The sequence below is a fragment of the Hyla sarda genome, chromosome 2 (assembly GCF_029499605.1).
Source record: "Hyla sarda isolate aHylSar1 chromosome 2, aHylSar1.hap1, whole genome shotgun sequence".
NCBI classification, from domain to species: Eukaryota; Metazoa; Chordata; class Amphibia; order Anura; family Hylidae; genus Hyla; species Hyla sarda.
The window spans coordinates 335,743,209-335,769,191 of record NC_079190.1 but is presented as its reverse complement, the minus strand read 5'-3'; the positions used below and the strand labels follow the sequence as shown (position 1 = coordinate 335,769,191).

At 39.9% G+C, this 25,983-nt stretch overlaps 1 protein-coding gene across 1 annotated transcript; it reads right to left on the bottom strand.

Annotated features, from left to right (window-relative positions):
• Window positions 1–1,789: 1,789 nt before the first annotated feature.
• On the bottom strand, window positions 1,790–25,266 carry CTSE (cathepsin E). The gene is made up of 9 exons (XM_056560161.1): window positions 25,211–25,266; window positions 24,543–24,690; window positions 24,151–24,268; window positions 21,863–21,981; window positions 20,920–21,119; window positions 20,480–20,602; window positions 20,164–20,305; window positions 19,051–19,149; window positions 1,790–2,824 (listed from the first exon to the last, which is right to left on the bottom strand). Exons 1-9 carry the CDS (start codon window positions 25,264–25,266, stop codon window positions 2,645–2,647), a joined length of 1,185 nt encoding a protein of 394 aa, XP_056416136.1. The 3' UTR covers window positions 1,790–2,644.
• Between the last annotated feature and the right edge of the window lie 717 nt (window positions 25,267–25,983).

Here is a 25,983-nt window from a genome sequence, read left to right as displayed (position 1 = left end):
TATGTGATATTGCTGTGTGCGGAAATGTCCGTATTATAAAAATATAATGTTAATAAACTGCACGTTCAATGGCATACATGCCAAAAATTCCAAAGTCAAAATGGCGTATTTTGCTAAGAGCTTAATGTAGCAGTTTCTTGACCTCTGAGATAGAAACATGCATTGGAAATAGAATCCCTGTACATAGGGCATGTTGCTAGAAAACATCCTCTAATCATGTGCTACTTGTATCTATTTCTCATTTTGGGTATACTTAGAGGTAAAGTTATTTCTCATGACAGCAGGTTGTCCCATGATCAGTGTACCCATCCAAAAGAATGCCAAGCATGTGAAAAACAATAGAATTGTGGTGAGATGACACCACAAACATTTGTGACTCAAAAACATCTTAACTTCTCATTTTTTTTAAGCTCAAGCTGGACAAGGTTACAAAAGGAACTGTTATAATTGTTAGCGGTTATTAGGAGTTCTTATATGTAGCAATAGAAGCGTTTTTTTTTATAGAATAGTCCTATGGATTGTTAAGAAGCAGTTATATGAAGCAACATTTATAAAAAAATAATAAAATTATGTTATTAAGGTTCCTGTATGTGTCTTGTCTGTTGTGTTTTGCAATAGTGCAAGCATATTGCTTTTCATCTTCAGTTTTGTGAGCCAACCTGACCTATTTCCTTCAGGAGATGTTTGGCTCATCACTAACCACTAACCAAAGACATGGACAAAGTAACAAAATACACATGCATTGTATATATGCCTAAATAACTAAAATCAAAAGAGAACTCCAGCAAAAGTTTACTTATCCCCTATGCAGCCTGGAATCGCCGATCCGGCGCGGCGAAGGCAGGTGAGCGTTCTAGCTGATCGGGACATCGCAATTTCACTGCGATGGTCCCGATAAGCCTGACTGAGCTGCCGAGAAGCTTTTACTTTAATTTTAGATGCGGCGATCAACTTTGAGCGCTGCGTCTAAAGGGTTAATAGCGCTCGGCACATTGATCGGTGCCTCACTGACAGACGCTGGCTCTGTCAGTGAGGAGCATGTGTAATCTACCGGTGTCGTCTACTGATGCTGTACTCAGTTCTTTTCAGCACTCCCATAGAAAGTAATGAAATGTGTGCTGTCTGTGTGCCGGATCCTGTCCCGGTAATCGCGGGGGGTCCCAATAGTCAGATTCCCCGCCATCAGCTACTTATCCCTTATCCTGTGGAGAAGCTCTCCTTTAATGTGGAATAGCATCATTACATGAGCCAGAATTTTGTGACACAACTAAAAAGTTATAAGAGTGAAATATTAGTTTTAGTTTAGATGTGGTAGACTAGTGTCGTGCAGATATAATGGTGGCCTCAAGCAATAGACATAATGTTATGGATAGTTGTGACCTAGGAAAAAAATTACCAATCAGAAGACTGAGAACATCCATGACAAAATCAGAATTTCACTTCATTGATGAAAAATATTCTGAAACATTTTGCTACATTCTAAAAAACCTGGAAAAAAACAAGAATATTAGGAGGCAAGTGTATGTATCTCTGGATCGAAAAATGGCAGCCAGTAGTGTGGATACAGAAGAAATAACTTTATTATTGTAAAGAATTAATAGGTACAGATATATATATATATATATATATATATATATATATATATATATATATATATATAATATTATGGTACAGATAATGAACATACAATAAGTGGACTTATTTCAATCCATTTTATTATATAAATGTAGTTATTAGTTACTTGCAAGTTTCAGAGAGGTTTATACAAGAAAATGGTAACAGATTCTAAACATACAAAAATCTTTATATTCTAGTGATCTGCTTAAAAAAATTGTCAAACTGTTTTTACATATACAAGAAGATTTAGTCAAATTTCACTTTTAAAAAAAGACTCTGAAGTGAGATCAAGAAAATATAATGTTAAAAAGAGAAGTGTAGAAGAATGTTTGTGTATTGTAGGAAACTTTCAGGAGAAAAGTTGTGTGTATTGCAGAAGATACACGACGCAGAACAATGTTAAAGTGAGTCTTATGAAAAGTTCTATGTATGAGCATGTATAACAGAACAAACAATGGACAATGAAACTACAGTATATTGTAAGGAAATACACATTGTAAATCATTGGCTAAAGCCGGCAAATACATATAAGAAAGATGTCAGCTGAGCCGTTCTCATGATCCAACCGGCCAGGTTCCCCACAGATCAGCTAGATATCGTCTATCGTGTGGATAGGTGATACCCTTGAATTTCATATTATATCTTGATAGAAATCAGAGCTAATTTTTTCTAATAGAGAGCACCAAATCCTCTGCATACACAATATAGAAATTCACCACCAGGAGAGCTTAGTAGCCTATACTTTTCTACTAGATTATTAAACTGTATACTGTAAACTTCTAAACTCTACCTATTGGTGCCAGGATTGAATTATATAATTACATATTTATGTAGTGGATAGTAGAACATTTATTTTTAAAGTTATTAGAAATAACTATCAATAACCAACAGATTAAATATTATTCATTTTACATGAATTCATATTATAAATTTATATTATCATCTTTACATTAGGATGTAGGAGATTGCATTGCATCTAAATGAGCTAAATAAAACTGTCATAAAAACTCCTATAATACATTATACATTATACCCCATTTGTTGCAGATGCATATGGAACTACTGGAGCAAGTCCCACTCTGTTGTAACCCCGATCAAACACAGCATAAAACTGGCCAATGAAGACATCTCCCAGAATCCAGAGCGGTCCTGAAGGGGGAGCAATGTCCATTCCTTGGAAGCCACTACTACAGTAGTCTTCTCCATTCTAGGGAACAAGCAGAGATTGCATATAAATGATCTGTAGTGAAACTACCCATCCACACCCCCTATCTAGATGTATGCATGAAGCGTTTTAGTGCCAATGGTCCAGCTACTATGCATATGTTTTCATCCCAAAATTATTTCATACGACACAAATGTGTATGGTTCTGTAAGTTTATCTGCAAAGGTATTAGTGTGCATTGCACCACATTGATTGCATTACAAAAAGTGTAAAGGGTTAAAATCTGTAGTTTTTTTTTGTATCAGATGAAAAGTGCCCTGGTCATGTTATCCTCCTAGCCAATGGTTGTGGAGGAAATCCCTTGTCCAGCCTCCTTTTCCTTGGATTTTTAAAGTAAGTTTAAGTAAAGTGTTAAAAGCTGTTTCACAGAATCCTACTGTCGAGAGGTCTGATTTTTGCACTTTGCACTATTGGAACAGTGGGGTTACAGGGAAACATAAGGTTAGCTACACCACCCTGCCATGTGACTTAACAGTTGAAGAACTAATACTCCCAGCTAGTCTGCAGTATAAAGCTCATACAACCCCATTGGTCACCACATACAAATAAAACCAATCATTAGTTAAGTACTAAAGTGCTCTTATTGAAGCTCACGTTACAAAAAACATCTTAGTAGAGTTGTGTTTCTAAAAACTTTCTGGTATGCTTAGAAAATTCTGCACAGGATGTGATCAGGGAAAAAACAACTATTCAACATTAGTAGTTCTGCGCAGATCACACTGAGAAGGAAATGTATGATGGTTATTGTGTTACACCCTACCCCATGTGCCAAGTATACACTGTTATACTAAGAAAGAACAGAATACAGTGCTATCAGGTATACCTGAACCCCTTGCCACAAATGGCCGTTCATTAACGTCCATTTGTGTCTCCCGAGGTAGGCAACCAGGACCCACGTCTAATGATGGACATCGCCGATCGGGCTCATGTCAGGCATTAACCCTTTAGATGCGGCGATCAAACTTGATTGCCGCATCTAAAACGAAAGTAAAAACTTCTGGTTAGCTCCGTCACTGCTGCTTCTTCAAGCCTGCTCATAGCCAGACGAAGTGATGAAGCAGCGGTGATGTCAGCGTGCTCCTATGCACCAAGCCTGACGCCTGAATAAGGAGGATAACGGAAGAACGGAGTCATGGATCAAGGATAGATTAAGAATCATTTTCATCACTGTCACCCACACAATCAGCCTGTACCAACAGGTTAGTGGGGGTGACACTAATGACAGATTCTCTTTAATGTATGATTGAATCAAACTTGTGAATTAATGTCTAGAATGTATATTATGTTGTGCTCTTTAATAATATAGATCTTGAATGAATGTATGTATAAATGTAAAATATGCCTAATAATAATATATGGAATATGTCAAATGACAAATGGTCAAAAAAAGATATAGCTTTCAGGTGACTATAATCAAAGTGCATCCTTAATTATTATGGATCAAAGAATAAGACTAGCTAAGAATAAGGGGGCATTTACTAAGATGTGTGTGATTTAGTTCATTTTTTCTTTCTTTTTTTTTCCGTGTTTTTCTTTAACTTTTTTCTTTAGTTAAATGATTGCAGGACATTTGATAAATTTTGTGGAGGATACACATTTTCTGAAATTTCACTCTTCACATACGCCAAAAAGCTACGCTAGGTCTGGGCTGGAGTAGAATTGCGACTTTTTGGTGGGTTTTGCGACTCTTTTGCGGAAGTCGCAGTTCATAATTTCATTACGTCTGCACAAGACTAACCATTAAAAAAAAAAGTGTAAATCGAAAAGGCGCAAAAAACAGCCTTAGGTGCAGCGATGCGCCTAAATAGAGACAAATCTATACACAGAAACAGCTCTAAAGACAATGATAAGTGCCCCCAAAGATTCTTTATCTATAATAAACAATGATGTGCTTTTAATGTTGTCACCTTTTGTCATTTGACATATTCCATGTGTTATTATTTGTATTAGGCATATTCTATACTTATATCTATTTATATACGGTTATTCATTCAAGATATCAATTATTACAGAGCACAACATAGTATACATTCTAGACATCAGAACTTACAAGATTGCAAGTCTGATTCTATCATTTTTGAATATTCCAGACAAACCTTTAACCCCTTGAGGAAGCCGGGTTTTTTCCATTTTTGCATTTTTTCCTCATCACCTTTTAAAAATCATAACACTTTCAATTTTTCACCTAAAATTCCATATTATGGCTTCTTTTTTGTGCCACAAATTCTACTTTGCAGTGACATTAGTAATTTTAACGAAATATCCACGGTGAAACGGAAATAAAATTCATTGTGCGACAAAATTGAAGAAAAAATGCCATTCTGTAACTTTTGGGGGCTTCCGTTTTTACACAGTGGATTTTTCGGTAAAAATGACATCTTATCTTTATTCTGTAGATCCATACGATTAAAATGATAAATTATGTATATATGTTTGATTTTGTATTACTTAAAAAAAATCATAACTACATCAGTAATCTGAAGTTTTTATCGGTACCATTTTTATATTGATTGGACTTTTTGATCACTTTTTATTCATTTTTTCATGATATAAAAGTGACCAAAAATACGCTATTTTGGAAGTTTTTTGGACTTTTTCTGCTCCATTGACTGTGCGGTTTTATTAACGACATATTTTTATACTTTGGACATTTCCGCACGTGGCGATACCACATATGTTTATTTTTATTTACACAGGTTTTTTTTTTTATGAAATTTTTTTTACACTTTTTTTTTTGCAGTATTATTTTTTTTTGCCGCATCTAGGGGGCCCCTGGTGGCTATTTCACTGCACAAACCGATCTCATACACAGATCATTACCGTGCATTGACACAGCAAAGATCAGTGTAATCAGCGGTCGATTGCTCAAGCCTGGAATCGCCGATCGGACGCGACGAAGGCAGGTGAGGGGACCTCCACTTGCGTTCTAGCTGATCGGGACATCGCAATTTCATTGCGATGGGCCCGATAAGCCTGACTGAGCTGCCGAGAAGCTTTTACTTTAATTTTAGATGCGGCGATCAACTTTGAATGCCGCGTCTAATGGGTTAATAGCGCTCGGCACAATGATCGGTGCCGCACGCTATTAGCCCAGGGTCCCGGCTGTCATTAGCCACCAGGACCGACCAGGTATGTCCCCATGTTTGACCCCATGTGTGACCCCATGTTTTATTATACCGGGACCGGGTGCAGGGCGTACAGGTGCGTCCTTAAGAGGTTAAAAGGTTTCCTGGCACTATAGACATTGACGGCATCTTGATATATCATATTTTTCCTAATAATACCAAGAATAGAAGTGTGAAGTTCCAGTGAAAAGGCCACTGTTCATGTGTGGTCAATCCTTACAGGGTCATTCAAATATCAGCCTATATCTATTACACTTGTCATGTGCAAACTTTCCGCCTACTTAACAAATATGAAGATTATTATTCATCTTGTGATTGACTTAATGGCTCCACATGACAGTGAGGATGTACCTCATTTTTCGGACTTCTGCTTTGGCAGCAGGAACTTTGCCAGATCTTATTTATAAATTAAATTTAACAAGCAAAGAGCCGTTATCATTCCAGATTATTGTGTAATCCATCCACACACAGTAACATATTTAGACAGTGTATACCATGCTGTATATAATCCTGTATAGTGGTTGTTAACACAATAGAACTAAAACATTATTTTTTTGCCTAAATACAGAGTTAGTAAATGATTCATTTTTGTTATCAAGAACAGAAAACAAGCCATTTCTGCAAACATCTACAGTGAGATTTGTCTCCATCTAGCTGTAGTCTTTGGTAATGCAGTTATAAAGCTAAAAGTCAGCATTTAAAGGGGTATTCCAGGAAAAAACTTTTTTTTTATATATCAACTGGTTCCAGAAAGTTAAACAGATTTGTAAATTACTTCTATTAAAAAATCTTAATCCTTTCAGTACTAATGAGCTTCTGAAGTTAAGGTTGTTCTTTTCTGTCTAAGTGCTCTCTGATGACACCTGTCTCGGGAAATGCCCAGTTTAGAAGCAAATTCCCATAGCAAACCTCTTCTAAACTGGGCGGTTCCCGAGACACGTGTCATCAGAGATTACTTAGACAGAAAAGAACAACCTAAACTTCAGAAGCTCATAAGTACTGAAAGGATTAAGATTTTTTAATAGAAGTAATTTACAAATCTGTTTAACTTTCTGGAGCCAGTTGATATATAGAAAAAAGTTTTTTCCTGGATAACCCCTTTAAATTCTTACTAAGTCCCCATTAAGCCTGAAGCATCTTAACAGGCCACAGGGAATCCTAGTGCTGCCATACAGACTCTGTTGTGTGCATAAAGCATAACTCCATTGTACTCATTCTCAACAAGTAGCACAGAAGTTATACATGGCTCCTGCGTGTGGCTCACTAGTTGTTGACTGCTGCAGATGGTACAGTGTGCTAGATTTCATAGCATTATGTAGCAAGGTTATAACTAAATTACTAGTTCATCTTTCTCACACTACATCCAGCAGGACAGAAAAAGAAAGCCATTGTATTATTATATTGAAAAAGTCATCTACCCTCTCTACCTTTCTGCCGACTCTTTCTTAAATTTCTTGGTATTATTTCATCATTATTTGGAAAGGGCTACATAGTGATTTTGGCCATGACAGGAGTCACACTACTTAAAATTGCCATGTCACTCTGCTTAGAGTGTGTTGCATGGGTTAAGGTAACTGTATGGGGTCCAGTTAGGACCCACAAGTTGGCACAACAGAAATACAACAGATTGGAAAAATCTATCTCAGATGGATGGTCATAGTCTTATCTCTGTTTAGCTGTTGGGATTTGTTATTTTTAGTTGAAAATGTTTAAATAACTTGTAAAGTCCTTTGTTAGTTCTTTTCTCCATAACTATTACTTAATATTTATACAACAGCAAAGGAAAATTGCTCAGCTCACGATCCACTTCGTAGCATATTATGGAGAATCTGGCTGGGTAGGAGCACCTGGAGCTCGGATGAATCCGGGCCGCTTCCCATAGATGAGAACCATGAGGACAAGAGGGATCCAGCTCACAGGAATGAAGAGGGTAACTAAAACGTAGCTTTTACTGGCTCATGTAAAAAACATCAAAAACAACCACAAAAAGGGAAAGGGACACACCTCTAACCATAAAAACAGTACGTCGATGTGTTTCGAGCTACTAAGAGCTCTCCAGTAGCTCAAAACACATCGGCGTACTGTTTTTATGGTTAAGGGTTTGTCTTTCCCCCCCCCTTTTTCCATTTTTGTGGTTGTTTTTGATGTTTTTAACATGAGCCAGTAAAAGCTACGTTTTAATTACCCTCTTCATTCCTGTGAGCTGCATCCCTCTTGTCCTCATGGTTACTTAATATTGTCTACATTGCCTTTTCAAAGTTTATGCAACTTTTTGCGCTCATAAACTAACTAGAATACATACGAAGGAATCCTAACATATCATCGCATACATGGAGCCCTGTTTCATAATGACCCATGCACATTTGTGCCTATTTTATAACCCGGACATATTGTTATATCCAGACAGTAAACATAGTTTCATAGTTTGTAAGGCTGAAAAAAGACGCCCATCCAGCTCAGCTTATTGCCCTATAGTGTTGATCCATAGAAAGACAAAAAATGAAGTAGAAGCCAATTTCCTTATTTTAAGAAGAAAATGTTGTTCTGATTCCAAATCTGTCAATCATAATAGATATCTGGATCAACAATTTAGGATCTACTGACTAGAATTTATAAAAAGATTTCTTCCCAGAAATGTATCTATGATTTTATTTGCCCTGGCAGCAGCTGCCTGACACCAGTTGCTACAGTTAAAGGGGGACTCCTTTGGGTAAGGGATAACATGTCTATGGGTGGAGTATTGTCACGATTCGGCAGGCTGGAGGTGGATCCTCTGTGCCAGAGAGGGATTGGCGTGGACCGTGCTAGTGGACCGGTCCTAAGCTGCTACTGGTTTTCACCAGAGCCCGCCGCAAAGCGGGATGGTCTTGCAGCGGCGGTAGCAACCAGGTCGTATCCACTAGCAACGGCTCAACCTCTCTGACTGCTGAAGATAGGCGCGGTACAAGGGAGTAGACAAGAGCAAGGTCGGACGTAGCAGAAGGTCGGGGCAGGCAGCAAGAATCGTAGTCAATATGGCAATAGCAGGAGGTCAAGTACACAGTATGGACAAACACAGTAAACGCTTTCTCTAGGCACTAAGGCAACAAGATCCGGCAGGGGAGTGCAGGGGCAGTGATCAGATATAGTCTGGGAGCAGGTGGAAGCCAATTAAGCTAATTGGGCCAGGCACCAATCATTGGTGCACTGGCCCTTTAAATCTCAGAGAGCTGGCGCGCGCGCACCCTAGAGAGCGGAGCCGCGCGCGCCAGCACATGACAGCAGGGGACCGGGACGGGTAAGTGACCTGGGATGCGATTCGCGAGCGGGCGCGTCCCGCTGTGCGAATCGCATCCCCGACGGCCATGACAGTGCAGCGCTCCCGGTCAGCGGGACCGACCGGGGCGCTGCAGAGAGAGAGGCGCCGTGAGCGCTCCGGGGAGGAGCGGGGACCCGGAGCGCTAGGCGTAACAAGTATCCCTTTAAATTTACTGTCAACAAACACTCCTAAGTCCTTTTCCCTGTCAACAGCAATAAAGGTTTCTATGACAGTAAGGCGGGATCTTGGAAAATATGAAAAAGAAATACAAAATTTTGTAAGTTCATTATACAAACAATAACCATATTTATTTAAATTCTTATCTTATTGTCCAAACTTCTTCATGGGTTTTAGAGATATTTTGTATAAACCTGGCCACAAACAGAACAAAACACAACGCTACAACCTTCCTTTTTTATTGGAGGGGTTGGACCTCTGCTGTACCACTAACACCATCAACACAGCTAAAAACAAAATAGAGAAATCTATTTATTGCTTAAAGGAGAACTCCATACTCCAGTGGCATTTTTTAATCCCTTTTGCCTGGGCTGCTGCAATAAAAATAATAATTAACTTTAACTTAACTTACTTTTCGCCATTCCCCTAGTGCCACTGATATTGTTGACCTATCCTCTGGCCCAGGTCCTCTTCCGGTTTTGGTGCCTGACACGAGACAGCAGGAAGGAGGCTGGGCCTGAGACTGTTACATGACTTACCGCTCATCCTATCACTGGCCGAGGAGGGACATCGCTGCGGCAGGCACTTAACTGAGCTGTAGTGTTATGTGGCGGGCACCAAAAGCAGGAAGAGGACCAGGCTAGAGGACAGGTCGACAATATCAGTGGCACCGAGAAGCGGCGAATAGTAAGTTAATGCTTATTTTGGCAGCCCAGCTATGAGGGATAAAAAAAATCACTTGAGTTCTCCCCTTTAAATACAGAGCCCTAAAAGGACTCCTGTAACTGCCCCTGGTTCAAATCTAATTAATATTTTGGAATATACCTTGCCCACTATGAAGAAGCACATAGTTTCAGCTGAAGTAATATACACATTTCAAACCATTACTGAGGAGGAGGTCCTCGATCACCTGCCCAGGCTGCTTTATGCCAGCAGCCTACAAGCATTACTGCTACCGGTGAATTCCGCCTGGTGGCAAAAGGTTCAGTAGAGTGCATCCAGCCAGCAACTGGCACTGGAGCAGTAAGAACGTAATAATAAAAAAAATAATAATTTGTGGTTAGCTAAGGCTACAGAGGGGCATTAATACTGGCTATAGGAGGAAACATTACTGGCTACAGGGGGACATTAATACTGGCTACAGGGGGGCATATTTCTGGCTTCAGAGGAGCACATTACTGGCTTCAAGGGGGACATTATTGGCTACAGAAGGACATAGAGTATTACTTTCTGCAGGGGGAATATAACTGGCTAGAGGTGGGAATCTTTCTAGCTAGAGGAGGCATTATTACTCAATACTGGAGAGCATTGTCATTTTCTTAAACAGGGAATATTACTGGCTGGAGAGAGCATTATTACTGAATGCAAGGTGTATTAGTGGCTTTAGGGGGCATATTACTGGGGAAGGGGCATTTTTCATGGCTACAGTAGCACTAATTCTGGCTAAAGGCAGCATTATTAAAGGGGTAGTCCAGTGGTGAAAAACTTATCCCCTATCCTAAGGATAGGGGATACGTTTGAGATCGCGGGGGGTCCGACCGCTGGGGCCCCCTGCGATCTCTCTGTACGGGGCCCCGGCTCTCCGCCGAGATAGCGGGTGTCGACCCCCGCACGAGGCGGCGGCTGACACGCCCCCTCAATACATCTCTATGGCAGAGCCGGAGATTGCCGAAGGCAGCGCTTCGGCTCTGCCATAGAGTTGTATTGAGGGGGCGTGTCGGCCGCCGCCTCGTGCGGAGGTCAACACGCCCCCTTCCCGCGGGCTGTCGGGGCTCCGTACAGGAGATCGCAGGGGGCCCCAGCGGTCGGACCCCCCGCGATCTGCAACTTATCCCCTATCCTTAGGATAGGGGATAAGTTGCTCACCACTGAATCACCACTGGACTACTCCTTTAATGGCTACTTCCTTGGGAGTAATTAGTTGAAATATTTTACCTCTATTACTAGGCATTATTTCCACTCACTATAATAGCTTTCTTTTGCATTCAATAGTCATGGCAAACTTTAAATCCAGACGGCAAGCAGTTTTGGGTGTGCTATCCAAAGATGATTGGAGGATACTTCCTTGAGGTCCCCACCCAGGTATTTCTTCACTATCCCGAATATAGAACACAGCTGGATGCAGATATCCCTGGCGGGGGGTTGTCCCAAATCCAACTTGCGTCATCGGCGCTTCACTGGGGTGTAGAAATAGTTCTCACAGACAGTTTACTATGAAAACTTTTTATTCAACAAAGTGTAGATTATACAAAGGCAATATCAGTTACACAGATAGCTGGGTGCTCAGGACAATGTGTTCCGAGAGGGGATTCCTCTCTTCGTCAGGTCCACTATCTTGTTGTGAAGTGAATGTCCCCTCCCCTCCACAGCCCAGCCAAGCGCTCAGTTGCTTAGCTTATAACAATGTTCAACAAACTTAGCCATAGACCACAATGGCCCATTAATACATATAGCCGTAAAATTTGTATTGATATAGGTACAACTGAGTGAAAATACAGTAAACCCCCCTAGGGGTCACAGGGGCTGATGTCACGGACCAGCCCCCAGAGACCTCACGAAAATTAAAGTTCCCTCCACTGTATAAATACATTCACTTCACAACACGATAGCGGGCCTGATGTAGAGAAGTATCCCCTCTCGAAATGCATTGTCCTGGGCACCCAGCTATCTGTGTAACTGATATTGCCTTTGTATAATCTATAAGGTGAATAAAAAAGTGAATAAAAAGTGAATAAAATGGTGAATAAAAAGTTTTCACAGTAAACTGTCTGCAAGAACTACTTCTACACCCCGGTAAAGCGCCGATACCGCAAGTCGGATTTGGGACCACCCCCTCCAGGGATTCCCCCAACCTGCATCCAGCTGCTTTCCTGACCGCTGCCAGTGGTACTGACGATCAGCGGCTCCCGGACCGTGCTGCAACCCACACAAAGCGATTCCCAGTGTTGTGCCTGCAAATTGCACAAATGGTTAAAGGAGTAGTCCAGTGGTGACCCAGTGGTGAACAACTTATCCCCTATCCTAAGGATAGGGGATAAGTTTGAGATCGCGGGGGGTCCGACCGCTGGGGCCCCCTGCGATCTCCTGTACGGAGCCCCGACAGCTCGCGGGAAGGGGGCGTGTCGACCTCCGCACGAGGCGGCGGCCGACACGCCCCCTCAATACAACTCTATGGCAGAGCCGAAGCGCTGCCTTCGGTAATCTCCGGCTCTGCCATAGAGAGGTATTGAGGGGGCGTGTCGGCCACCGCTTCGTGCGGAGGTCGACACCCGCTATCTGGCCGGAGAGCATGGCCCCCGTAAGAGAGATCGCAGGGGGCCCCAGCGGTCGGACCCCCCGCGATCTCAAACTTATCCCCTATCCCTAGGATAGGGGATAAGTTTTTCACCACTGGACTACCCCTTTAAGGTGAGCGGAATTTCTGCTAATCTTTTACACGTACCTACTTTGTAAAAAGTTAAACTGGAGCGCTGTTTCTGTCTTTTTTTCTCTACATCCCCCTTTCCAATTTGCACGGACTCTCGGAGGAGAGCACCGTACCCGCCCGCAATGGACCCAAAGAAGAGGGCTGCTAAGAATAGTGCCGACAAGCTACCATGGAGTATTTCACATCGCGACTTACCGATCGGGAGAAACTAATATCGGAACTAACCGGCACCACACATCAGACATAAGAGAACTCAGACACTGATGTAATTCCAAGACTAACTCTTGACACTGACTGTATGATTAATTTGTTCCAAAAACTTGAAAACCAGTTACTAGATGGTAACTTATTGATTGATTTTTTAAATATGTACCTTACTGAAAATGTTGCGCCTATAGGTTTGCGACTCATCAAGTCTACATTTAAAAAAAAAAACAAGGGAATGGGAGGAGCTCTTAACCAATTGTTCCAATCTCATGATACAACACATCAGTAAAAAAAAAGAACAGCCATACGTGATAATTTAAACCATGAAATACACATGGACAATCATGGAACTAAATTACTAAATTTCACATCCTGACTACCAGAAGCTTAGTAAAGGTAACAAAAATGCAAAATGAAACCATATAAAAAAAGCTTCAAAATTTAAACGTGACAGGAAAGACCTCATAGATGGCACATATAGAACATGGAATAAGAACAAACCTATATATACAAAAGAACCAACCATCAACACCATCACCAATACCCCCACATAAAACCAAAATAACCCACCACCTCTCATAAAAAACTATCACTCTCCATCTTACAAAATGAATCCCTAAAAAACCTGTACCTACATCAAGACCACCAATTCTCGACTCCATATACCAAGCCCAAACCACATTCCGAAGAGATTTCCCACCAACACTAGAAACCAGTACCCCCCATAACACCACCTCTCCCCCAGAACTCTGACTACTACCACCCACCACACTACTGCCCCGACAAATATATCTACTACGCCCGTCCAAAAAAAGCCGATTCAAACCTCAACCACCAAACAATCGCAGGTATACCACTCATCCTCAACACTCACCACCAGACAAGCAAAAATCAAAGACAACATGCAAACCATTGAAGTTCTCAAAAAACACATTCATAAATCCCCTGCTAGAAACCACAACTCTCACTCCCCCACACTACCACAATTAACAACATATCTATCTACGACGACACCACCCCCTCCAATGAACATTTGAAGCTCTGATCACACTAACCCCCTTGAAAAGCCCCACCATCAACTCAGTCAAAACCCATATCCCTATCACTATTGATAACTCCAAAATGGAAACCGCTATTTTGTGCCCTTCCTAAAACCCTGCAACACAATTCACACCAACCCACAAACACCAGAGCCTTTTTTTTTTTTTTTTAGAGAAAAGCCAGAAACCAACCACAAAGAAGAAAATAGAACAGTTATTTTCTACCAATCACACCCATGAAGAGAAAAAATACAGAAGAGGGAAAAGAGGAGGAAAACAAAAGGAAGGAAGAAAGAAAGAAGAACAGAACATCTGACACCAAGCAACAAAAACAGAAAAGACACCGGATGAAGATAAAGAAACACTGGTCAAAATATTCAACTTATCCACCCACCAATTCAACCCATACAAAATCTCACTCCTAAGGAAAGGACTCTTATTTTGCCCTACTAATAAACCAGATGACTTCAATTTATTCCTCGACTTACACCATTTGATCAGAAAACTCACACTACAAAGAGACATTTCCTTCTACCCAGCTAAACAACAACCGCCAACCCAACATATCAGATAACCAAACTACAATAAGGCAAACACCCTCAGATAAAAAACAAATCATCTTTCTACCCCACCCACAGCCAAGGCCACCTTATCAGAACATTCCACGACCTAGTAGCGCATGACCTAAAACACATACCTGCAACCACCAGAAACCAAGGAAATTGATTACTAACAAAATCGGAGAAGCAAGCCCTCAAAGAACTTGAAGATAACAGTGAAATAGTCATCAGACCAGACGATAAAGGGGAGGGCTTATCATACAAAACTACAAAGATTACCACAATGAAACTCTGAAAATCTACTACAGAAAACTCAATCGATCGCCAAAACTGCAAGAAACAATGAAAAAGATAACTGGACCTCGCACTTACTGAACACATCATCAATAAAAATGAAAATAAGTTTTTATATATAGAAAATTTGGCAACACTTGCCCAAAATCCACAAAAAACAAGAAACATACATTTACAAGACTTGGACTCATATCATAACATTGGCTCTGTACTTCAGTAGTACCTTTCTTTCATAACAATCTAGGATATAGTATGTGTAATCCTTAGCTTCATATAGTGAAATAATTCCTCAAACAGTTGTGTTATCTGTTTGCTCCCAAACACAAGAACTTAGTTGTTTGTTTTAATTTTATGTTATATTTATTGCTACATACTGTACTTAGGCCACATTCAGCATAGAAAGCACCTGTGTATCTATTTTTTCTTTTTTAGGTTGGACAATAATAAAGAATATACTCCTAATTTATTTGTTATCTAAAAGGGGATTTTCCAATTGTTTATAGACAGTGTTTTTTAAGAAGTGTCTTCTGTTTTGCTGATATACCGTAAGTTATACTATAGCCCAACGTATCAAATGTCTGAGGGGAGGAACTGTTTGGTTTCCCATAAGAACCAGCTCAGCTTTCATATCTTAACGCATTCTGATAAAATGAAAGCTGAACTGTGATTGGTTACTATGGGAAAACCCAGACATTGATAAATCTGGGCCATGTCTGTATAGGTCATCTCATATATTTCTTTAAAAGAGTAGGGTCACATGTAGTGTAGATGCAGCGTGTTTGGCTGTGTATTTGATGCTGCATATTTTAGTGCTAGCAAAGTCTGTGGGTGTTTATGATTACTTCCATAGACTTTGCTAGCACAGAAATACGCAACCTTAAATATGTAGTGTTTGTGTGACCCTAACAATAAAGTGTTTTGTTAATTACAAAAAGGAGGAGATGTCTCAATTAGCCCAGATTACAGTGTACAGCCATTTTTCATACTCTAGGGAGAACTCTACAGTTAATATATAGCTTGTATAGGTGGATGGTTACTTACATATATGGATATATGACAATAAACTGCACTGCTGTTATATATACACGTGGCACATCTTCCTCCTATCTATAGTCTAGTTTTATGCTGTATACATTTTAGACAGTATTAACTGAAATTTCTCCATCAAAAGTGTATGTTAAGTATCAAGTTAGGTATTTACCTAACAACCCAACCTTTTACTTGTGAATTTTATCTGCATATCGATAAAATCCATGTTTATCTGGGTTAGGCAAACTGCAAATGTTTGCTTGTAGTCAAGGATTACAATTTCAGTAAAACACTTTAAGTGCTAGGCATTGGCCTGTGTATAGTGCTAAACAGAGACACTTATTGGCACTCTGTGCGCCATTGCATGATGCAACATATGACCCAAATTATAAATTAATAGCATCTAAACAAACACGGCAAGTTTTTTCTTCTATGAAATCCCTCAGAAATAAGTTCTACATGGTTCCATTTAGGCTCTGTATGATGTCAAAGAGCAACCTTGAGGTTGTACATAATCCTATTTAGCAACAGTACCCCTGTCCCTGGCTGTCTGTTTGGTGGAATCCTCTGCACTCAGCTACTGCTAGCCTAGTTGTGGTCCATTGACTGGGGCACATACCGTGCTGGAGCCTGAGGAGGTAGGTGTCTACACAATGTAATGCTTCTGTTAGTTTTCTTGGACTTTTTCATTGAAGGACTGTCCTCAGGATAAGCTATCAATATCTGATTGGTGGGAATCTAACACCTGGCACCCTCACAGAAAAACTCTGTGCCAAAGCAGCAGTGCCTGCATACACAGTAAAGGAAGGATCCTGCTCCATACATTGTGTAGTGATTGTGCTGGGTTACTGCAGCTCAGCTACCGTTCACTTCACTCCACCAATCAGATATAGCATACTAAAATTGTATCCATCATAGACAATTCTTTGTTAAATGGGCACTGTCAGAATCAAAAACATTTTCTATGTTGTACATCTTGGCAAAACATTAACCTTTGTAATATACATCATCATACATTTTATAGAAATTATGTCTTAAAAAAAAATAAAAAAAATAACTAGGGGTCCCCATACCAACCAGAACATAATCCTGTGCAGCTGCAGCATTATCTTTGTCCAAGATGAAGCACAGACAGGGACAAAGTCCAGAAAGTGTGGGTGGGGCTACCACTTCTCTGTGCTCATTCCTGTCTTATTAGTATGCAGTATGAACACAGAGAGAAGGGGGTTACAGAGCAGCCTGCAGTACTTAGATGAAGAGACCCAGCACTGCACAGCAGACTCAGAGAGGAAGTAAATGCATGGTAAGTGAGGGCAGGCTCACTGCTTGCCTGGGATCCACCTCTTCCTGAGCAGTTGATTAATAAACACAGGAAGGGCGTGAGCCCAGAGGAGTGCTAGTCCCACCCTAATTTCCAGGACTTTGTCCCTGTCTGTGCTACAGCTGTGACAAGATGATGCTGCAGCCAGACAGGATATTGTTCTGCATGGTATGGGGACCCCTAGTGGCGTTTTTGTAAGCCATGATTTCTATAAAAAGGAGATAACTTATTTTTACATTTTTGTTTTTTTCATGAAGTATATTAGAAAGGTTAAACTCCTTTACTTCTATTTAAAATATCAATCCTTCCAGTACTTATCAGCTGTTGTATACTACAGAGGGAGTTGTGTAGTTCTATTAGTAATTTTTTCTTGTACTCTGGACAGTTCCTGATACGGACAGAGGTGTCAGCAGAGAGCATGTGGTCAGACTGAAAAGAACCTCTCAACTAACTCTGTAGTATTCAGCAGCTGATAAGGACCGGAAGGATTAAGATTTTTTTATAGAAATAATTTACAAATCTGTTTAACTTTTCTGGCACCAGATGAATTTAAAAAAATGTGTTTTCCAACGGTGTACCCCTTTAATCTTTGCCCAAGATGTACAGTACAACATAAAAAAGTTTTTGATTGTGACAGGGCCCATGTAAAGACATATTATCAAGCTGCTCATACAGAGTCTTACACTTATAAATAGAATGTAGTCCCACATGATAGAATGAATTCCTTAGTCATTGTATACATGCTTTCCTAAATAATTTATACTTTTAAAAAAATTAAAAAATAGTAACATTATCTAAAGTTTTTATTTATATTTAGAAGGGCTGTCAGCGACATAGGTGGTATGGACACATAATATTTCTGTTCAGATTTTATACTATTACTGACGTTTTAATAGGACTTTATCTGAGTGAACGTGGAAGGATAAAATATGCTGTGTCATGCCCATTACATAATGTAGGAATACAGGCCAGGTATAAATGCTACTTTAATAGTGTTTGTTAAGCAGCACACCTGGTTACATTGTCAGGGTACACAGAGACAGAATCAAGCGGATAAGACATATCACATCAATTCTTCTAGTGTTTAAAGCACTGCATTTGTATGGATTAAATAGGTGAACATGGACATGTTTGTTTTTCATTAGAATAGGCAGTAAATCATTAGGCGTTGATTCCTTTATTTTGCCTATGCTTTGTGATACTGTACACATGCTCAAATCTGCATGGTAGCCGTTTTTGTTCAGCAACAATCGGTCACAATCAGTTAGCAGCTTCATACAAATGTATAAAACACAATAAAAATGTAAAGCAAGTTATCTCAAATAGTTTTTGGCACAAATTGGACCATATTTGTTCCTCCAATATCTTTAGAAGTAAGTAGCTATGTATTATGTTTGTATCATTGCAATATTTTTACGTTTCACTCATGTTTTGTTTAATCCATGTATTTCGTCTAAAACCATTATTGTTTGGTTCTTGAATCCAGCCACTATTCTGCCTGACTCCCCTATAATCAACCACCAGGTATGGTGTTTTTGTGTTCATTTACACCACATTTTTAAGAGCAAGGCCATACAGATGCTCCTGATGCTTGTCAATGCAATGAGATAAAATCATTCTACACCTTCGCATTGAATACACTGTGATCTATCTGTAGCTGTACCTGTTTCCTAATTTATATTAAGAAAGATAAAGTCAAACGCCCAATAAACTGATTTTGATGAACTTACCGGAAGTGTATACTGTTGAGGTGATAGGTCGAAGTTAACACCATTGATTACAAAAGTTACAGTGGGCATGGTGCTCAGGCTACTGCAACTCACACCATACTGAAACAGAAAAAAATCGAAAGATATAGGTTACTAACTTTCTTGGGCATCAAACTATTTTTTAAGGGCGAACAGAGAAGAAAAGAGACTGCGATGGAAACGGCGCATTTCCAAGTGGCCCTAGTACCACTGATTCAAGTAAATGTGCGGACTATCCGCCCATATTTTCCAGAAGACATTTTGCACATTTTCGGTGTGAACATGGCCTTATGCTGCCCAAACCGCAGTGTGAAGAAGGTGCAGTAAATGTGGTCCCACAACAGTATGACTTCCAAACATTTTTAGAAAAATCATTGTTTAAAAAAGCTGCCTTGACTCAGGTAACTAGTCATTGGAGCAGTTCCCTGTGGCTGCTCTCAGGCCTATCCACCCTTAGTGAGGCATCTCTCTTTATCTGTGTATAGGGAGGGACGTATCACTTAGGGCCGGCGGGAAGAGGTCACCAGCAGGGACAGCCTCTTGTGACTACTTAGCTGGGTTCTGGGGGCTTTTCTAAACTATGAGTTAACTGAAATGCACAAGTCTTTCCGAAGAAATCATAGTGTTCTGGGACCTAGCTTCATGCACTTGTTTGATGCTGCCCATGGAAGCATAAAATAAGCAAGGCTGGGTTCACATATATCAGTCGTCCGGCACAGTTTCCCTCCGGCGTGCACCAGAGGGAAACTGATGCTAGAACTGATCCCATTCATTTGAATGGGACAGTTCACAATCATCCAGCGTCTTAATTTTGACGCCGGATGGTTGGACATGCCGGAAAGCACCGGACAGGGGAACGCAGCTTGCTGCGTTCCCTTGTCCATTGCCCAGAAACAATGGACACCGCATGCCATACAACTGATGACGAGTTGTCATCAGTTGTGGCATCAGTTGCGTCGAGATTTAGGCTGAGTTCACCTATGCCGGATGCCAGACATATGTGAACCCAGCCTAACAGGTTCCCTATAAGTTTCTAAAGTATTGTTTTAAATCCACAATATTTCTGTAAGTAAAGATATAATTTTTGGCTCTTACTTCTCCATCTGTTTCAGTAGCTCCAATGTACTGTTGCAACTGCTGAATATCAGCTGTTGGTCCTGTGAGCATAGAAGTCCCAGTATCTACAATGGCCTGGCATCCTTCACTGCAAAATGCCACTTCTCCGTCTACCAGAATGCTGAACACAAAACAATTGATGAAGTCAGTTCAGCTTCTTACCATAATAATAGTAATAAAGTGCACTGCATGTAATATTGGAAGTATATTACCACTAAACAACTAAATATATCTATTCAAATGTTTAAGGACCTTATTTATTTCACTTGAAAGAGCAAGACCTTCAAAGACTTACCTATCAACTTGGATTTGCCAGTATCCCTGTACAGTAACTGGTGCCCAGTTCAGCTGACCTGAGAAACGTAATGCATCATAGCCTCCAAGAACAAGTTCTCCACCTTCTGAAGAGTTAGGGTCCCTAAGAAATTAGATTTATAGACATTGGCCACAGAAAATATTCACAGCTTGTACATTTATATATTCAAGGGTTGTACGGTAAGACAAAGGTGTCTTCATGCTACCACCTATCACTGTCAGCCTGGAGTCCATGTTATTTAGGCCACTTGGTGTGGACTAGATATAAATGTTATAAGCTGTTACCTAAAAATTGTAAATGCATTGATGTCAAGAGTAGAGCTATGCAGTTTATACTGATATATATAAATATATATATATATATATATATATATATATATATTAGCCAGGATGTTCTCTCACCAGAGCTGCTAATGTTACCTGCTCATGTAGACACCAAACACAGGCTCTTCCACTAAATTCTGTGCAATCATATTATCAAACACCGGTGTGCAGCCATCCACAGCAAGGTTAGGGTATGCCAACCCCAATATTCCATCAAAATTTGCATCTTGGAAAGTGCTCCCAGGCTCAGACACACTTTCTGCAAAAATCTGATTCTGTACAATTATACCCTGAACCTGAGAGATAGAAGATGTAGATTAGAAATGGATGCACCAGGAAAATGGCCCTAAAGGCTATATACAGGCAGTATATCCAACCAGGGAAAAAAAACAACTATCAAACCACAAGCGATTTCATTTATTTACATATTTCATCCAAATCAGCATGTTGTTGTAGGAGCAAAGACAGATAACTTTGTAATGATGCCTGTTTAAATGGAAAAAAAAAAAGTATAATTATTTTCTAGTACGAGTATTATGGCTGATACTGTAGCCCGTTGCTATTTTATAAATTAGGGTTGAGCTGCAATACCCATAGACCAAAGATGGAGAAACTTTTTTGGCCAAGGGCCATTTGGATATTTATCATTTGTGGGCTATCCAGAATAATACTTTATCATGTTGTACAATTCTAAATGAGACAGTCCCACTAGATATTACCAGCGTACCTAAGTTGTGTGGTTTGCCCCAGAATGCAGCCTGGTCTCGTGCTAAGCAATGCATTACAGTGAATGTACGAGATCTCATGCTGTCTAGTGGGATCTCAATGTTATAATAACAAAGGCTGCCATAGACATAGGTGGCACTAATTTCTACAGAACAAGCTGACCATTTTTCTAATACTGGGTAGCCCTTATAAATGCCAAGAAAAGTTATGGAAGAGCTCAAAACTCTAGTTTTCTGTTGCAAAGTGTCTTATTTCACTTTTCAGCTGACATTATTTTATTTCAATGTCACATCTAGAGGTTATAAATACTTACAGTAACTTGATCAATTCCTAATAAGCCTGTTAAATTGCCTGTTCCATATTGGATGAAGAAAGGTTGACCATCTGTCTTATAGGTAGAAGACTTTGTGGGCTGGAACCTAGAGTGTGAAACTGTGGAAGTCGAAATGCTTACAGTTATAACTTGTTTTCATAACCAATGAATACACAATATTACATTACCTCCGGTCATTAAAAGAACTCTTTATGGTTCAACCGCATTATCTAATCTTATTTCCACACAGATATTTAGACTGGAGCTTACAGTGGGTTATCCCTGAATCTGCAAGTCTAGAAGCAGGACTTGAGACCATCCCTTGAGGTATGTGAGCTGTATGACATGTAGCTGACACAGCTCGCAAAATGAGGCCATTGGCTTCTCATGTTTTTCCAGCCCCATACCTCCCTGACGGAATAAGATGACAAGCTGTGCCACCTTCCAAAGTCTCTGTTGGTGACGTCACATGTAGCTGAAATGGCTGAGCTAGGCCCCAGGCAATCTTTTAAGGCAGACAAACTGTTTTGGAGGATGGGAATTGATGTGGTGTCTCAGACACCACATCACGTCAGGTTTAGTATGCGCAGAATGCTTGGTATCCAGGTGCACTCATATTGTAGATAATGTACATGCAAGCATTTTAAAATGCACACTTGTTAATCCGGTATAATGTTTGCAGTGTTTTCTGTAAGAAGCTCATGTGCTTTTGAGCATTTATGAAATGTTTAGTAAAATGCTTATACATTGTGCTTAATGCATAAAGCAGGTGTTCATGACATGTGTGCAGGGTACAGTGGTGTCTACTCACAGGGGACAGTTATCTAGGGGGTTCTACCTACAGTACCTACAGGAGACAACTATCTAGGGGGTTTACCTACAGTACCTACAGGGGACAACTATCTAGGGAGTTTACCTACAGGGTACAACTATCTGGGGGGGGGGTGGGATACCTATAGGAAACAACTATCTAGTGGGCTCTACCTAGAGGGGAAAACTGTCTGGGTGGGTATAGCTTCAAAGGGAAACTGCCTCCAGGGGGTCTACCTACAAGGAGCATCTACCTACATGAGGCAACTTCCTCCATGTGGTAACTATTTACGGGGAACAGCTATTTACCAGGGAAATTGACTATAGGGGCAGTTATCGACAGGGAAGACATACCTTCTTGGGGTATCTATGTAATGGACCTGTCTATCTACTGTAACAACCTAACTACCTAATGGGAGGGTCCTACCTCATGACCTCTGACATACTTATCTACCTACTCTACTGTGTGAGACACCAAGGGGGGAGGGGGAGATTACTGCTGTATGGGGCGCTATAGGGGCTGGAAAAGTATGGAGCCTAAAATACTTGTCCAGAAGGTTCTGCAGAATTGAGTTGTGGATGGAAAAAAATTGTCATAATGGTCTGGGCTGGATAGAGAAGAAAAAGATAAGTGAATGATCCTGATCAGAGAAGATATCACCTGTGAGTCACCAGATGTAACTGCACTATAATCACTTATATCATCTGTAGTGGTAATGATAGCAGTTGTTGTCACTTTATCCCCTGAGTAAAGGTGGTCTTCCAAAACTGTGACAGGCTGACAACAATATTGCTGTCAAAGAGGCAATTTAAAATAATACCCTATTCACAAAATAGTGGATAGTACATTCATCTAAAAACAATGAATGGAGTGTTGGCAATGAATGTGCGGTGTGTTATAAACAGCAGTGGAAGAACATTAAATATGTGAAGAAGGAGGCAGGGTGTGCTTGGGTATGGCTATAAATGTGGATAGGGGTGTATGAAATCTCACACTTTTTTCCCCACACACAAGCTTTTAGATGCCTCAGTATGTAGCAAACAGTGCTTCAGAATACAGCTTGTAATGGAAGAAGCCATGATCAGGGTTGCCAACATGAATTTTTCAAAGGATTATTTTTTAAAGGACAAATTGGAAAACCATAATAAATCATAAAAATGATCAGGTACACGTGTCTATAACTCAATATACTCATATAAAATCAATACTAGCATTTACTCTAAGCTGTGAAATATTGATTATTACAATTTATAGTTACAGACACAGAAAAAAAAAGTTCCCTATTTTTCTGGTATGCAAGTTTTGGATTTCTGATGTCTAACTCTATTCATGTGGCTGACTGCTCCTTATAATGTAATTCTGTGGTGGCTGTGCCGGGTAACTTTCCCAAATGTAGTATTCTTATATTTTAGGTACATAGGTAGTCATATATAATGTTAGGTTGACATCGCTATCATAGGATAATATTTATTCTTACGGCATGCTTGGCTTGTGCAGTATACAGATGGAACCCACAAGTTGGATGAGCCGGTATCAAAGATCACATTAAACACCTGAGGTGGTGATCCAATAGAGATCTGTCCAAAGTATTCCACCTGGAAAAAATACATTTACACTTTACATACTGTATATCTTGGGTTAAATTGAATAAAAATATCTTCAAAAATATATAGTTATCTCCTTCTACTACAGTGCAATATTAAAATTGCTCTACCTAGAAAGAGTAGCCATGACTAATATCTAGATACAATACAATGACGCCTTTAGTATTGCATGTAATTGTCACAATATACAGGTAAAGCACATACTGCACAAACAGCAACTGCATTTTCTGATCCATATACTAAGAGAAAGATCTAGAATACCTACATCAAAATAATTTAAAAGGGGCTCATTGGCAGTCTCAGGGGATGTACATGACTCCAGTAATTCAAGTCCCTGCCTTGTCCATACTTTAGAGAGACGTCCTTTTTCCTTGAGGGTTTTTTTCAATGACTTTTGTCTCTTCAGAGGTATTCTTTAATTGAGGATATATTTTTGTTAAAACATTTAAAAATTTTACATATAGTAATCACATTTATTATACAGTAGAGATAGCTGAAAAAGTGACAAAATTACACAAAAAAATGTATAATCTAATAACTAGTGCGCAACTAAAACATTCCAAGCCTCTATACACCAAACGCAGCAACAACCCAAATGACAGGACCATTCTTCTTAAAATGTATTTATTTTTACAAACATCTTCAACATTGTAGTAAATCAGAGTAATTGAAATCTTTACAGTCATTTCCAAAATGTAAACTATAAGAAAGGGACCCACCTGTTCTTAAAATTTGTGGGATTATCAGTTGCTGGACACACGTAAAATATTCAGTATGAAAGCTAATTCACATATAAACAGTATAAAACATCTTTATAGTTAAACCTCTGAGGCGACCACCCAAAATAACAAAAGGCTGTCTTCTGGGGGAGTGCATTCTTGTTTTCTGGATATCTGTAAAACCCTCACTTAACATCTGTAAAGGATAACTTACCGTATCACCCCTTGGACAACAGCCACGCACAGGAGAATTACAAGCAGCTTCTTCATCTTCTGCATATGCCACAGCTCAAACTACCTAAAGCTAGCACAAATCCCAATTTATATATTTTTCTAGAACCAAGCCCATACACTGTAGATAGCGTTGTTTGCTATGTAAAGTAAACAAATGACTGATTTCCGCAGTTCTCACAGAGTTAACAAGGTTAAAAGCATGTGCGGGAGTCAATCACACCACTCCCGGTGACATTGATATTTTTTCTTAACTGGACACCCTGGACATGATGGGAAGAGTACGTTTTTTTTTACAATTGTGCGGCAAGCACGGGGTTTGTTCTAATGGTTTGTAAAATTAAATAAGTTAAAACATTTGTAAAAAAAAATGTGTTATTTAATGTTTTCATAAAGGGGTTTGAACACCATAGACATGTATCCTCTATCTACATCTGATCATGAGAAGTCCGAACATTGGGGAAACCCCATGAGTAGAGATCTATTGGGACTGGCACATTCCACAATGTTAGTCGTCACAGTTCACAAATGATCACCCAGCAGATTGCAAATATTAAACACAGTGGGGGCAAATTTACTATTGCAAATACATCAACATTCTAGCGTCATTTGCTCCTTTACCTGTCTTACATGACTTGTGCCACATTTTTTTTTATCCTAGGGCCCTATTACATGGGGTGAATATTGGTTAAACAGGCCAATATCGTCCTGTGTAATTGGGCTAGTGATCAGTCATCAAAACAACAAAGCCTTGTT